Source organism: Heptranchias perlo, chromosome 8 (assembly GCF_035084215.1).
Source record: "Heptranchias perlo isolate sHepPer1 chromosome 8, sHepPer1.hap1, whole genome shotgun sequence".
Lineage (NCBI taxonomy): Eukaryota > Metazoa > Chordata > Chondrichthyes > Hexanchiformes > Hexanchidae > Heptranchias > Heptranchias perlo.
The window spans coordinates 46231646-46247903 of record NC_090332.1 but is presented as its reverse complement, the minus strand read 5'-3'; the positions used below and the strand labels follow the sequence as shown (position 1 = coordinate 46247903).

Genomic DNA, 16258 nt, shown 5'->3' with positions numbered 1-16258 from the left:
CTATAATAGGGTGACCAGAACTGTACACAGTATTCCAAGTGTGGCCTTACTAATGTCTTGTACAACTTCAACAAGACATCCCAACTCCTGTATTCACTGTTCTGACCAATGAAACCAAGCATGCCGAATGCCTTCTTCACCACCCTATCCACCTGTGACTCCACTTTCAAGGAGCTATGAACCTGTACTCCTGGACCTCTTTGTTCTATAACTCTCCCCAACGCCCTACCATTAACAGAGTAGGTCCTGGCCTGATTCGATCTACCAAAATGCATCACCTCACATTTATCTAAATTAAACTCCATTTGCCATTCATCGGCCCACTGGCCCAATTTATCAAGATCCCGTTGCAATCCTAGATAACCTTCTTCACTGTCCACAATGCCACCAATCTTGGTGTCATCTGCAAACTTACTAACCATGCCTCCTAAATTCTCATCCAAATCATTAATATAAATAACAAATAACAGCGGACCCAGCACCGATCCCTGAGGCACACTGCTGGTCACAGGCCTCCAGTTTGAAAAACAACCCTCTACAACCACCCTCTGTCTTCTGTCGTCAATCCAATTTTGTATCCAATTGGCTACCTCACCTTGGATCCCGTGAGATTTAACCTTCTGTAACAACCTACCATGCGGTACCTTGTCAAAGGCTTTACAATCGTGAAGAAAACTTTGTGAACAATATCATCTCACTTTTAATTAAATTGATTTCAGTTTTCATAAAAATTCTTGTTAATTTTATTTTTAACCAACATTTCCTCAATTCCAGCACCTAAAATATACTGTTACAATATTATATCCATTGTTCCATTTAATTTTCTCTATCAAACAATGTATTGCATACAGTAGTGGACTTTGAGCTTGAAAATACCACTTGCACTGACGTAGTGCTCAATGATTAATACACAATTTGATTTATTGAGTCACTATAGATTAGTTGACTTAATGTATTGTACATTACATGGAATAATGCAGTGTATCCTCTGACTCAGCGTGAACAATGCCATAGGAGATTTGATAGTATTTATATCATTGTTGAATTGGAGCAATAGCAATCTTTCAATTATTTGAGTTATACAGTTTATGTTTATGGAAATTGCTGAAACACATTCAAAGAAAATTATAGATTGCTCTTTTGTGGCACACTAAAACAACTACATGTGTAAGTGTCGAATTTCTTCTGCAGACAACGCTGCTAGATTTGGATGCTTTGGCAAGACATCTCGCTGACTGCATTCGCAGGTTAGTCAACATCATTTTTGAGGTTTTTCTCAGGGCTGTGTTGTATTATTGTGTTACATATTCATTTCTCTTCCCTCCCCCTTTTTGTAGCAGGGAAATTTTTGATCAACAGGACAGTAACACTGAGGATGATGGGCTTACAGGACTCCTGCGACTCTGCACTGTGGTCATAAAGCACAAGCCTCCATTTAAATTCTCCCGAGAAGGACAGGTAATCAACTTGTATTTTAGAGTGATTATGTAGCGAGAGCATGAGAGTGTGGATGGAGGAGGTGATATATAATTAATATTTTATTTTACCAAATCTCAGCTCTTTTTTCATAAAAAGAGGAAGTTGTACTTCTTGAGAAAATACTGAAGTATTTTTGTAATCTGAGGAGTTGTCCTACTTGTATAGTTGTGAATGGATGAAACAATTGCTTTGGTAAGAAAGATTCATTTAAAAAGAAGCTATTTCACACCTGAAGCAAGTGAGGTGCTAATTCTGAAGAAATTATAATGAGACGTATATGTTCCTTTCAATATTTTGACTGAATTTCTAGAAGTGATCACAAAGCTCGATATTCTTGAGAGGACTTGGGGTTGGGGGGAGGATCTTGCAGAATACCCACTGTGCAAATTTCACACAACTTTTCAACTGAACAAGGAACACTGTTACTTCTCAAAAAGCTGCCCATGTAATTAATTTCAAATTTGACTTACTTTGACACACTGACATCTGCAATAATATTTTAAGTAAAAATATAATGAAACCTACAATTGTCCCATCAAAAGTGGAGGGATCACAATATCCAAAGAGTAAAAAAAACTTGAACATTTGCTGATAAACTTGTTGCCAAATATTTCTAAAGTTTTAAGAGATTCATTGTATGTGTTCATTGTTTTAATTTGTCCAGTTATTTAAATGTTGTATCCCATTAAGGATGTAAATGTACTAATTCATGAGATAAATTACATAAGAAGGAGTGAAGTAAAGATAAAATTGGAATGCCCAGCTTGTGCAGCCCACTTACACTGGCTATACAGATGTACAGTTTTGCTGTTGCTCCAATTCTGTTGCCTCAAGGTGGATCAAATGCACAGCAGGAATCATACCAGAGAAATCTGTACCTTCTGGTGCTATACTACCAATTTACTGATATAAATCATTCACTGAATTAGTTTTAATAGCAGTACAAAACATGTCTCTTCAAGGTGTGTTTAGTCAACTCAGTGGATTTTAGAGCTTGATACAGAGTGCCAGAATCAATATTTCATCTGCTTTTATTGTAGGAATTCCTAAGAGATGTGTTCAATCTCCTGTTTTTACTGCCAAGCCTGAAGGACAGACAGCAACCAAAGTGCAAGTCTCATTCCTCCAGAGCAGCAGCCTACGATTTGCTAGTGGAAATGGTGAAGGGCTCAGCAGAAAACTACAGGTTGCTACACAACTGGGTGATGGCACAGCACATGCAGTGTAAGAAAAATTTATAATGTCTGAAATGTACTTTTAAATGGGCTAAATTCAAAGAAATGAGGCGACAATTAAAGCAAATAGATTGGAGGATGAAGTTTAGCAACTTTTCAATAAAGGCTAAGTGGAACATCTTTAAAGGAATAATGCTGAGCATGTAGGACAAATACATACATAGGATCAGCAAGCTCAAGACTAAATGGACGTGACCGTAAATGGATCAACAAGCAAATTAGAAATGGCTGCTTGGATCAGATGTAGCACACTTTCCTCTGAGTCAGAAGGTCACAGGTTCAAGCCCTATTCCAGGATTTGAGTATCTGATCTACACTGACACTTCAGAGCAGTACTGAGGGAGTGCTGCATTGTCAGATATTTGCCTGTTCAGGTGAATGGAAACCATCCCATGGCACCTATCGAAGAAGAGCAGGGGAGTTCTGGTGCCCTGGCCAACGTTTATCCCTAAACCAACACCACCAAAGCAAATTATTTCTGCAGCTTATGGGACGTTATTGTGTACAAATTGGCTGCCGTATTTGCCTGCACAACAGTGACTGTATTTCAAAACTATTCATTAGATTTGAGACATTGAGTACATGAAAGGTGCTGTATAAATTTGAGTTCTCGTCTCCTCTTAAAATGAAAAGGGGAAAATAGCCTCTACAAATCTTGAAGGGAGAAAGGGACGGGGTTTGCTGGGATAAATCTAGAAACCTGCAGAAACATGTCAAAAGGATAACCATTGTAGAAAGAGATCTAGCAAAACCATTGCGCAAGGCAAAGCATAACAGTAAAAATTCTCAGTACTCCAATAGCAAGAGGGCTGTCAGGTGAGAATAATGAAAGATGCAAATAGACTCAAAATTGAGGATGAGCACGAAATAGTAAATATTCTGAAGGACTACTTCCTCAAAAGTATTCACAGCATACTTTGTCCAAAAAAAAGAGAGAACCAAGGCAAAATTCATGAGTTGCATATGAATGAGATGAAAAGATGAGCCGAAACAAATAAATCCTCCCATGGATAGATGGTATTTATCCCAGAATACTGACACTAAGGAGGAGATTTGTGAGGGTATCGATTGCCGCTAAGGAGGTAACAGTAGATTGGAAGCAGGCTAATGTGGTGCCTGTATTCAAAAAGAGTGATTAAACAGACACTGGCAACTACAGACCCGTTAACCTTCAATTCCGTGAAAAATAATGGAATTGATCAAGAGTGAACTTTAAGATTATCTGTACAACAATCTAGTAAACAACTGTCAGCATAGCTTTAGACAAGAAAGATTCTGCCTAACCAAGCTCCTTGATTTTGAGGAAGTGACAACCAAAGTGGACTGTGGTTAAACTCTTGAGTTTGTGTACCTAGACTTCCAAAAGGCATTTGAAGTTCTGCATGAAAGGCTAGCAGTTAACCATCAAACTCGGAGGGACAGTCAAATCGAAATTATAAAATGAGTTGGATAAAATATAAGTGCGTCTAACAATTGGATTTGAAATTTCTTGCAGACAATTGTGGAGTACTACACATAGGAAACAAAAGTGGACAACACACGTACCCCACGAATGGTTTTGAAAAATAGTTAAGGATAAAGTTGAAAGAGACCTAGTAGTCTTAGTAGAGTTGACGCTCAACATGTCCAATCAATACAGAGCAGCAATCAAGAAAACCAATTGGATGTTGAACTACTTAGCCAGACAGTAGAATACAAAAAATAGAAAGTCATGATCAAATTGTACAGTGCTCTGGTCAGAACACATCTTAAGTATTGTATTCATTTGTGGTTGCCATGGAACATGTGCTTGAGGCAGTGCAGAGAAGAGCCTAGAGACTGATCCTCAGTGTCAGGGGTCTGAAATATGAGAAAAGGCTGGAGAAACTTGGCCTTTTCAGCTTGGAAAGGAAGTGTCTGAGAGCTAGTCCTTTAGAGATATACAAGATAGTTATTGGAGTGGAAAAGCTAAATCTGGAATACTACTAATTAGTGAGAGTAGTTAAAAGGGATATAGGTTTAAACTAGTAAAAGGTAAATTTAGGACTGACATCAGGAAGTTTTTCTTGACCGTGATCAACAGAGAAATGGACCCCCAGATAGAGTATTAGGGGTGAAAACCCTGCAATCGTTGGAAAAATCAGTTTGATGCAGCAATGCAGGGGGAGGGGGGTGGTGGCAGGGATTGTAGGGTCTTTCTGGATGGATTAATTAAGATGGACCAAATGGTTTTCCCCATCCATAATCATCTTTTTGATTTTGTGAATCATCCAGCTATTGTAAATGATTCCCAAGCATGCTATAGTTTTTTTTTTAATACACATTACCATGTTGAATAGGGGAATTTAGACTTTTTTTAAAAATCAGCATTTATTGGACAGTGCAATTATGTATATGTTTCTGCCTAAGAATTTAGTTCTTCAGCCAATTTGTGTCATTTTTAAAGATAAATTAAATTGTCGGAACTGAGGGCACTACAGAATGGCAGAACATTAAGGATACCCCACATGATTTACTGATCTTAACCCTATCACTGAACAGATGCTGAATGAATGCAAGGATTTCACCCGGGGAAGGAAGCAGATTAAAAGGTTGCTCTTAAGTGGGGTTTGCAATCACTGATGTCTATTGTGATCCTGGGATTTCAAGATTAAATCCTGCAGACCCCAGTTTAGGATTGGGATTGCTTTTTACCATTACTTTTATGTAAATAATACAACTATAGGATAAGGAACTCCGTGCCCAGGACCCACTAAAACTACCCATCTTTAAGGTCTCAGCTGTACGGTGTTTTTGCTGTCACTTCGGGTTGCTCGAAACACTCCGCTGTGGATTTAAAATCACAGTCCTTCATTATAAAATCTGACGGTAAAAGATCTCAACTATTTTGGCTGTGTTTGGAGACCTGCCACTACGCGTGCCCTTTTCATCTTTTAGGAACCCTACTGCTTTTATAGCTTGCTTGTTTACAGCCATTTTATGTTACCTTTGATCTTTAGTTATTTTTTTCCAGATTGAATCCTAAATCACCGACCTTTAAATAGTCACTGATGTCTAATAATAAATTCACTGTCAATTTGCTACCTGTAAAGCACTCGGCTATCGGCTCAGAATCGAGTCTTTCAGTATAAAAACAGAAGTAAATAATCCATAAGAATGACCTTAACTCAACTAGACATAACCTAAGAACAAAGTTCACTTAACAGCACATTGCTTGGGTGAACTTCAAACCGTATAATCATAAAGGTTTGCAGCACAGAAGGAGGCCATTCAGCCCATCAGGTCTGTGGGCTCATGATTAGAGCAATCCTAAAGTGATCCCACTGTCCCATGCTGTCCTTGTAGCCCAGGATCTTTCTCTGCTTTAAATATTTATCCACTTTTCCCTTAAAAGATGCAATGATCTCTGCCTGTGGCAAAGCATTTCATGCTCCAACAACCCTTTTGTGTAAAGAGCTTCTTTCATATATTTACATAATTTACACTGCCAAAAACCCTGAGATTTTTAGGATGTGAGACCTGAGATATCAGGCGATTTAAATCGTCCGGATCATGTGATTGCCAACTCCACTCGAGTACATTCTTGAGAGTAGGTTGTCTGCTGGCCCTTTTGGCTTGGAATGGAGAAAGATAATTGCTTAATACTTACTTATAAATGTATGGTTAACAAGCTTTCTAACTATATCCTAACCATATCCACATGCTTAGAATAGCGTTGGTTGAGAGCAATAGAAGAGTCCATAACTCTTTCCTTTCCCAAGTTCTGGACATGGTTACAAGTGGTTCGAAACATTTCTTATATGACAGTGTACAATGGATTGTTCTTTAAGGATTATAAAGTGCTTGCATGGTTGATCATGCAAGCACTTTATGATCATGTAGAAAATTGGCCATTTCTTCCCAGAGTGCCATCATAATATTTTCTCAAATTTGATCCTCATTTCATCCTCCATATACAGCAGCATGTCCATCATCCAAATTGAAGAGGAAGCCACGATGCTTTGAACACTCTAGCCTTGAGAGCCACACAATTTCCCTTAGTTTGGTGCAAAAATGGCTTTATTCTTGCCGCCTTTAATTCTTCTGTAGTGTTGGTGACCTTGCTGTTGTCATTATGCAGGAGAAATCTTATTTTAATTGTTTTAATTTTTAGAAGTTTTTTTTGATCGCATAAGCAGCCCCAAGTTATTCAGTTAGGCTCTTCATTAGTTGAGGCTATTTTTCTGTTGAAGTACAGTTTGTTGCCCAAATGCCTGTTTTAGTTGTTGGCAGTGCAGGGATTTTAAGTTTTGCATAATTTACCGAGTTTCCAAAGCACAAATGGTCATGAAGTGTCTGAAACATCTTCCGTGCACAACCTCATATCGTGCAAGCCTATTATGTCATGAAGACTTTGCTGTGAACATCTGAAATAAAAAGTCAATTTTCAATAAGATTTTGTCTTATCTCAGAATGTAGTTCACTAGAGTGTTTTTCTTTTTGAAAAGAGGAGGACTCAAGGGGAAAGAATTGATCAAGGTACTACAAGAATACCAGCTGTGCATACTACTTTGTGTGGTTATACAAGGTACAAGTGCCATTTGTGACCTGACCGATCTTTTCAACTCTTGTACTTATTCCTGAAAGTTTGATCATGTGATATCTGATCACATAACACTTGCCTGACGTTTGCAAATGTTATTGTAAAAGTTGAGTCCCCTATAGTTGAGTGTCTTTGCTCATGGTTTTGTGTTAGCAGTTGTTGCATGCGAAGTTCTGAGAACTAGCAGGCGAATGAAGTAAACAAGTGCAAACCACAGGTGTGAAGCTCTGAAGTAATGAGGTCCTGGGAAAGAAATAGAGCGGGAGACCTGGAGACGAGACTTACTTTCAGCACAGGGAGGATGCAAGCAGGAGGAAGAGCAAATAGATGTATTTGGAATTGAGAAGGAACAAGAAAGTTAACATGACCATAACAGCATTGATGCAGTTGGAAAACAGGAAAGGACATAATGGGGAATAAAGGAGGTTAGAGGTGAGTCGGAGACCTTTTTGCTGAATCCAATCTAGAGGTGAGTTAGCAGTGTTTGGCGTTGGTAGAGTTGAGAACTGTTGAAGGGAAAAGAATTGTTTAGTATGAAAGGAGATGGCGAGTTCCCGGGGGATTGTGGGGCCGGGTGGCAGCTTCAGCAACATAGGCAACGTGAGTGATGTGCGAGCAGTAGTTTGAGTTTTGGACCATTGAGTTTATGTATCTGGTAAAGAGGGTGTTGGAGATAATGTCACTCCCTGGTTTTTAGTCTGAGAGAAGTTTGATCGTGTTTTAACTGTGGATAGTGTTTCTTCCCACATCCAACTGAACTCCTTCCAACAAGAGTCGGCAACCCTACTTACGAGCAAACTGAAAAAAATTAGATAGCCATTATGGAGCTAGGTATAGGAATTCATGAAATCAGCAGTAATCACACGCTTCAGAACCCATCGGTCAGAAAATAGCACCCTTTGAGTCAGTAAGCAAATACTTTCTGACCTGTGTATAGAATTGAAGTTCCCTGCTTCTAGAATTTATACACTGCTGCTGCTTATGAAAGTGGCCACTATCTGTTACCTGTGCTTCTGAAATTGCAGCCAGAGCGAGGCAATGGGCAGCACTTTGACAGGTGGCACCAGATACCCACTATGCCCAGCGCAGCTAAAACCGCTCTATTATGTGAGTGGAGCGACTGCGCATGCACAGATGCACTCTAGGCTGGCTGTGGGAGCAGCTGCACCAAGTTGGAAAAGAGCGGGAAGAAACAAATGAGAACGTCACCAGGCAAACTTAAAATTTTTTCTCCCGGGAAATCAATCCTTAATTCTGGGAGATTCCCGGACAATCCGGGAGGGTTGGCAACCCTGCACCAGAGGAAGGGGGCTGCTCCATTACTGGGCAGCAAAGAAATCTTGATGTCACCCAATATTGGACTGTAGGCATTGGTGCTACAGCAACCTGAAGCTTGAGGGATCATTGAGTGGCACTGCAATAACATTTAAGCCAAGAATTGTGGGTTTTTTTTGTATTGTCATGAAGGCTGACATTTGTGCTTCCACTCTCCTTCAAAGCTGCTGTGGTGACCTGTATTACAAGCGCATCCAATATGACCTGGAGTGACTGCATTTAAACAGCCAAGGAGCAATCAGAAGCTGTCTGACCCCAGAAAAAACTCACTGAAGGAATACGCTGCATTACTCAGTTTTTTTTTTCCTGAGGCGGGTGGCTGCATATCAACCACTGGATTGGTCTGAAGCACCAACTCTAATAAAGCCAATGGAATCACTTTGGACTTGCCCCATAATGTATATCACCTGTATTGACTGCTGTAGGTACTTAAAAACAATACTGTTTAGTACCAGGTGATGTTAATGGATATTAAAAAATTCTGTAAGAAAGTGGTAGAGGAGTGCTTCAAACAAAAGGTACATGGATTGCTTGCATCCAAAGGCTGTGCAGATTGACATTTGAAGTGCATTACATTTTTGTTCCAGCTCAATCAGAAGAAATTCCTGAAGATGTAGCTTCCCCCCATTCTGATCTTCAGTTCCAGTGGTGCTGGCCAGCAGCCATCCTTACGTATCTAATAGTCAGACATTTTTTGGGGGGGGGAGGGGAGGGGAGGGGAGGGGAGGGAGGGAGGGAGGGAGGGAGGGAGAGGAGGAGGAAGAATATTGAATGGCTGGCCTAAATTTTGTTCTGTACTTCTCTCCCCTTGTTCTCTTCTATCTTTCCACAGTGTTAAACTACACCACCCTCCTCCATTGCACCTTCTCCTGTTCTATAGCACGATGGTACTGTTCTTGTGAGGTTCGACTCCTACCTGTTCCAACATAACCAGCATCTCTGGCAGTGGATTCTCTACCCACCCCCTGCACTTTTTATTCATTCGTGGGATGAGGCCAGCATTTATTGCCCTTGAGAAAGTGGTGGTGAGCCACCGCCTTGAACTGCTGCAGACCGTGTAGTGAAGGTACTCCCACAGTGCTGTTAGGTAGGGAGTTCCAGGATTTTGACCCAGCGCGATAAAGGAATGGCGATATATTTCCAAGTCAGGATGGTATGTGACTTGGAGGGGAACGTGCAAACGATGGTGTTCCCATGTGCCTGCTGCCCTTGTTCTTCTAGGTGGTCACAGGTTTGGGAGATGCTGTCAAAGAAAGCTCGACGAGTTGCTGCAGTGCTTCTTGTGGCTGCAATGTTTACCAGCTACAGTGCGCTAGTGGTGGAGGGATTGAATGTTTAAGGTGGTGGATGGGGTGCTAATCAAGCGGGCTGCTTTGTCCTGGATGGTGTCGAGCATCTGGAGTGTTGTTGGAGCTGCACTCATCCAGGCAAGTGGAGAGGATTCCTTCACATTCCTGACTTGTGCCTTGTAGATGGTGGAAAGGCTTTGGGGAGTCAGGAGGTGAGTCACTCGCTGCAGAATACCCAGCCTCTGACCTGCTCTTGTAGCCACAGTATTTATGTGGCTGGTCCAGTTTATTTTCTGGTCAATGGTGACCCCCCAGGATGTTGGTGTTTGGTGATGGTAATGCCGTTGAATGTCATGGGGAGGTGGTTAGACTCTCTCTCTCTCTCTCTCTCTCTCTCTCTCTCTCTCTCTCTCTCTCTCTCTCTCTCTCTCTCTCTCTCTCTCTCTCTCTCTCTCTCTCTCTCTAAGTCTGAATGTTGTCCAGGTCTTGATGCATGCGGGCACAGGTTGCTTCATTATCTGAGGAATTGTGAATAGAGCTGAACACTGTTCAATCATCAGCAAACATACCCACTTCTGACATTATGATGGAGGGAAGGTCATTGATGGAGCAGCTGAAGATGGTTGGGCCTAGGACACTGCCCTGAGGAACTCCTGCAGCGATGTCCTGGGGCTGAGATGATTGTGGCCTCCAACAACCACTACCATCTTCCTTTGTGCTAGGTATGACTCCAGCCACTGGAGAGTTTTCCCCCTGATTCCCATTAACTTCAGTTTTACTAGGGCTCCTTGATGCCACACTCGGTCAAGTGTTGCCTTGATGTCAAGGGCAGTCACTACCTCACTTCTGCAATTCAGCTCTTTTGCCCATGTTTGGACCAAGGCTGTAAGGAGGTCTGGAGCCGAGTGGTCCTGGCGGAATCCAAACTGAGCACCGGTGAGCAGGTTATTGGTGAGTAAGTGCCGCTTGATCGCACTGTCGACAACACCTTCCATCACTTTGCTGATTGAGAGTAAACAGATGGGGCGGTAATTGGCCGGATTGGATTTGACCTGCTTTTTGTGGATAGGACGTACCTGAGCAATTTTCCACATTGTCGGGTAGATGCCAGTGTTGTAGCTGTACTGGAACAGTTTGGCAAGAGGCGTGGCTAGTTCTGGAGCACAAGTCTTCAGCACTACAGCAGGAATGTTGTCGGGGCCATTTCTTGATATCACGTGGAGTGAATCGAATTGGCTGATGACTGGCTTCTGTGATAGTGGGGATCTCTGGAAGAGGCCAAGATGGATCATCCACTGGGCAGTTCTGGCTGAAGATGGTTGAAAACGCTTCAGCCTTGTCTTTTGCACTCACATGCTGGGCTCTGCCATCGATGAGGATGTTCATGGAGCCTCCTCCTCTCGTTAGTTGTTTAATTGCCCACCACCATTCATGACTGGATGTGGCAGGACTGCAGAGCTTTGATCTGATCCGTTGGCTGTGGGATCGCTTAGCTCTGTCTGTAGCATGTTGCTTCCGCTGTTTAGCATGCATGTAGTCCTGTATTGTAGCTTCACCAGGTTGGCACCTCATTTTTAGGTATACCTGGTGCTGCTCCTGGCATGCTTTTGTACACTCCTCATTGAACCAGGGTTGATCCCTGGCTTGATGGTAATGGTAGAGTGAGGGATATGCCAGGCCCTGAGGTTACAGATTGTGCTGGATTACAATTTTGCTGCTGCTGATGGCCACAGTGCCTCATGGATGCCCAGTTTTGAGCTGCTCGATCTGTTCTGAATCTATCCCATTCAGCACGGTGGTAGTGCTGCACAACACGATGGATGGTGTCCTCAGTGTGAAGACGGGACTTTGTCTCCACAAGGACTGTGCGCTGGTCACTCTTACCGACTCTGTCGCAGATGCATCTGTCCATGACAGTTAGATTGGTGAGGGAGAGGTCAAGTAGGTTTTTCCCTTATGTTGTTTCCGTCACCACCTGCCACCGGCCCAGCCTGGCAGCTATATCCTTTAGGACTCGGCCAGTAGTGGTGCTACGAAGCCAATCTTGGTGATGGCCATTGAAGTCCCCCACCTACAGTACATTCTCTGTTACCGCTGGAGTGACTTGGGGTTCTATCCTTGACTCCCTCTCTTTTTCTCTTAATACTGCTCCTTGGTGATCTCAGCTACAGTCATGGGGTGAGCTTCCATATATATGCTGTTGACACCCACTACTACTTCTACACCACTTCTCTGAACCCCAGTCTGTCAGACTGCCTCTCCGACATTAAATCATGGATGAGTAACAACATTTGGCACCGGCCGCAAACTGCAATCCCTTGTATCCCTCCCCCAGCCACTCACTGAACCAAACTGTGCAAAACCTTGGCATCCCGTTCAATCCATAGTTGAGCTTTAAATGTCATATTTTATTCATTACCAAGACACTTCATTTCCACCTCCACAACATTGCTCACCCCTCCACTCCTACCTCAGCCCCTTTGCTGTTGAAACCTTTTATCCATGTATGTGTCACCTGTGGACTCAATTTCTCTAATTCCTCCGATCCTCCATAAACTCCCAAAACACACCTGCCTGTATCTGGTAATATGTCCTGCTTGCCCATCAGCCCATCCTTGCTGACCTTTTGCTAGCTTCCTGTCCCCACCTTCAATTCTCTCAATGTCCTCTTCTCAGTCTATTTCTGCACCCATTGGTCATTTTCCCCCCCCTCCCACAAATGTTGGCTGCCTTCAGCCACCTAGGCCCTTCTTTGGATATATATATATATATCTGTCTCTATCTCTCCCTTTTACAAACCTTCTCAAACCCCAACCCTCTTAAATCTCCCACCATTGCTCAGCATCTACTGCTTTATATATTTTATTCATTTTCTCTTTTCCCCCTCTCTATAATATGCCTTGATACAGTTTCTATGCTAAAAATGCAATGTAAATGCAAATTGTTGTTGATACTAAACATCTATTTTGTATTACAGGGTATTGGTTCTTTTATATTTAAAAAAAACACTTGACATTAAACTTTGACAAGATAAATTGAATATTATGTAGTGGTTGTGGTCCATTACTGGATTTTTTGCTCTTGTGAAAAAAAATAACTCTTATTAGAATCTGTGATTCTCATGACTTGTATCTTTTACGGACGGTATTGATTGTGTGACTATAAGCCATACAGTACCTTGCACGTGTATATTTCTCAACCTTCTTTGGGTTGGCCCTCACCAAGAAATTCTCCTATCTTTTCATACCCTACTAGCTATGGATACTTATGCTGATGCGTCTGAATTTTAAAGAAATAAATGGTCACTTTTTTAAAAAAGAAATTCAGAGTCTTATAGGCTAGAAAGTGCTATTTGTAATAGCATATGACGCTAAACTTTCCTTTGTCCACCATTTTAGTAGAGGCATCAACCTGTTTAAATGGGTCATACCCTCTGATCAAATAATGGCAAGTGGAATGTCATAGGAATGGGTTAATCATTTCTAACTCAACTGACAAACTGTAGTTTCTAGGCTTATAGTATAAGGGTTAACACATTTTTTGCACGGTCGCCATTATTTTGGTAATGGATTAAAGTACTCAAACTTCCACCGGTGCTATCTCCCATTTCACATTCAGTTGCATCCAGCTAGATAAAAGTTCCTACCACAGAAAAAAAATTTGTGTGCTAAGAAAGGAGTAGGAAGTTAGGAATAAAATCCCACGTAGTTTAGTTGCACTTAGAAGAGTCCTGATCTGCACCACAGCAGCATATTCAGAGAGTAGCCCCAGTCCAGAATTTTCAGAATGTGGGAAACGCTTGGGAGGCCGCATTCATTGCCCATCCCAAGTGGTCTTAGGTGGTGAGCCTTCTCCTTGAACTGCAGTAGTCCTTGTGGTGATAATGATGCCACAATGCTGTTAGGTAGGGAATTCCAGCATATTGATCCAGCGACTATGAAGAAACGATAATACGTGTTCAAATAAGATGGTTTGTGACTTTATTTTTGGAGGGCAACTTGGAGGTGATGGTGTTCCCATGACATTGCTGCTCTCTTGTCCTTCTCCACCTTCTAGATGGTGGAAAGACTTTGAGGGCTTCAGTAGTGAGCCATTCGTTGCAGACTATCCAATTTCTGTCCTGCTCTTGTTGTCTAGATGTTAATATGGCTGGTCCAATTAAACTTCTGGACAGGGGTGACACCCAAGATATTGATGGTGGGGGATTCCACAATGGTGGTGCCAAGGGGAGATGACTGGATTTTCTCTTGTTTGTGATGGTCATTAACTAGCACTTAAATGTAGCATAAATGTTACCATCCACTTGTCTGCCCAAGCCGGGATGTTGCCCAAGTCCTGCTGTAGACAGGCATGGCCTGCTTCTGCATAGTCATGCCACAGAGCATGCAGTCTAATAGATAACAAACTTTCTCAGTGTGGACTAAACATCATCCTTGTGCACACCTTCGGCTGCTCTGAGTGTATACCTTATGGTACAAGTTCCAGCAGCAAAGCATGAACCTAAATCATGGTCTGACAAATGTTCCAACTGTTGCTGTTTCGTGTTTTCTCTATTGGGGATAACTTTCTCTTGCTTGAATGTGTCGAATCCTCACCATGTCCCACCTGCACAGGCCTTACTCTTCATTATTTCAGAATCGTTGCTCTGTGCAATGGTTCTGATCACTGGCGATAACTAGATTATTTTAAATTTTTTAAATTTCCAGTGTTTTTAATTTTAATAATGTCAGTGAATTAATTATTTAGACCTAGCAATACATATACACAATCACAAAGTGAAAGCTTGAAAGACTAAAAGTTAGCAGTGTTTCTGTAAAAAGTAATCTGTTTGAGTTCTGAAAATTGTAAACAATTTTACAACACCAAGTTATAGTCCAGCAATTTTATTTTGAATTCACAAGCTTTCGGAGGCTACCTCCTTCCTCAGGTGAATAAAATTGCTGGACTATAACTTGGTGTTGTAAAATTGTTTACAATTGTCAACCCCAGTCCATCACCGGCATCTCCACATCATGAGTTCTGAAAGGAATAGTTGCAAGTAAAAGTGATGAAATTATTAATTTTATGATGTATTTTTCATTGGCTTGCATAAGTTGATGTAATCTCATTTGAACAGTAGTACAATTATTTTGATTTAAATTTACTCTTTTATAGCATCTCATGCACCATACAAGTGGGATTACTGGCCTCATGATGATGTACGAGCTGAGTGCAGATTTGTGGGTTTGACTAATCTTGGAGCGACCTGTTACTTAGCTTCCACCATTCAACAGCTCTATATGATACCAGAGGCGAGACAGGCCATTTTTACAGCTAAAGTAAGTACCATTGAAATATTGCATCTGATTGAGAAATATATACATACATAGGAAGCTGATCATCTTGCTGAATCCAGTCAAGAATCAATCGAGGTACATTACTTTATACTCTACCAGTAAACATTTAAATAATTTATTTGTTGTGATCCAACATAAACATTAAGCTCTTAAATGTTTTTTAGCCTTGATTTTATTTTAGAAAAGGTAGACAACTCAATTTACACCAATAGTAGTAGATTTACTGTTTTAGTGGATCTAATCTAATAATAGGAACATAACTTCCAATCTTAATGTTGGGGTTATGTATATTTGATGTTTTATTGTTGATTCATTTTTAACTGGTAATGGTGAATCTCCTGTGGCCTTGCTCACAGTTAGTTGGAAGACTCTCTAGAAAAGTTAGTTTGGCTAAGACTTGATTATTGCTCCCATATCTAGGGATGCTCTTTTAGGACATTGCGCCCTTCTTCCAGGATACAGGAAAAAGCTAGTAAACTAATAGGCAATCCTTCGGTCACCTCTAATGTCCAGCTTCTCCTTCGTGTGTGCAACATTTGTCTTTATTTCCTCTGAACACTCCTTTTGTTCCTTCTGAGCTGAAGAGAAACCATTTAGAAAAAAAATAAAGACCCACTGTAGTCTTCTGCCATAATTTATTCTTTTCCCAGGGCCTCAAAATTGTACAATGCCTTACCTCAGTTTGTCTTTCCTCCTTTAACCTTCAATCTTTTAACACCCAAGCAAGGCATCACCAAAGCACCTTTAACTTTCATCTAGGTTTCTCAATTTAAAACTAATTAGATGTAACCAATTCAATAGTACAACAGAGTAACCCCATTCTGATGCAATAACATTGCAACTTAAATTATTAATTAGTACTTGTTTTGGGAAGCTAGTGATATACCAAGTCATCAGCAATATGCTTCAACCTTCATTGTATAAGCTAGATGACATTAATATGAAAATGTAGGCTACAAACAGATCAGTGGATGTATAGGAATAGCTTAGTTCCTCGCACTGATGGTAAATCTGATTTCTGGC

General features: G+C 41.2%; 1 protein-coding gene across 4 annotated transcripts in view; it reads left to right on the top strand.

Annotated features, from left to right (window-relative positions):
- usp34 (ubiquitin specific peptidase 34) overlaps window positions 1–16258 on the top strand; it is a 247547-nt gene that overhangs the window by 158617 nt on the left and 72672 nt on the right. For all 4 annotated transcript variants that reach the window (XM_067989067.1, XM_067989065.1, XM_067989066.1 and 1 more), the window contains exons 39-42: window positions 1192–1247; window positions 1338–1458; window positions 2520–2703; window positions 15054–15217. In XM_067989067.1, coding sequence (XP_067845168.1) covers window positions 1192–1247; window positions 1338–1458; window positions 2520–2703; window positions 15054–15217 — 525 coding nt within the window. The remainder of the gene's footprint in view (window positions 1–1191; window positions 1248–1337; window positions 1459–2519; window positions 2704–15053; window positions 15218–16258) is intronic.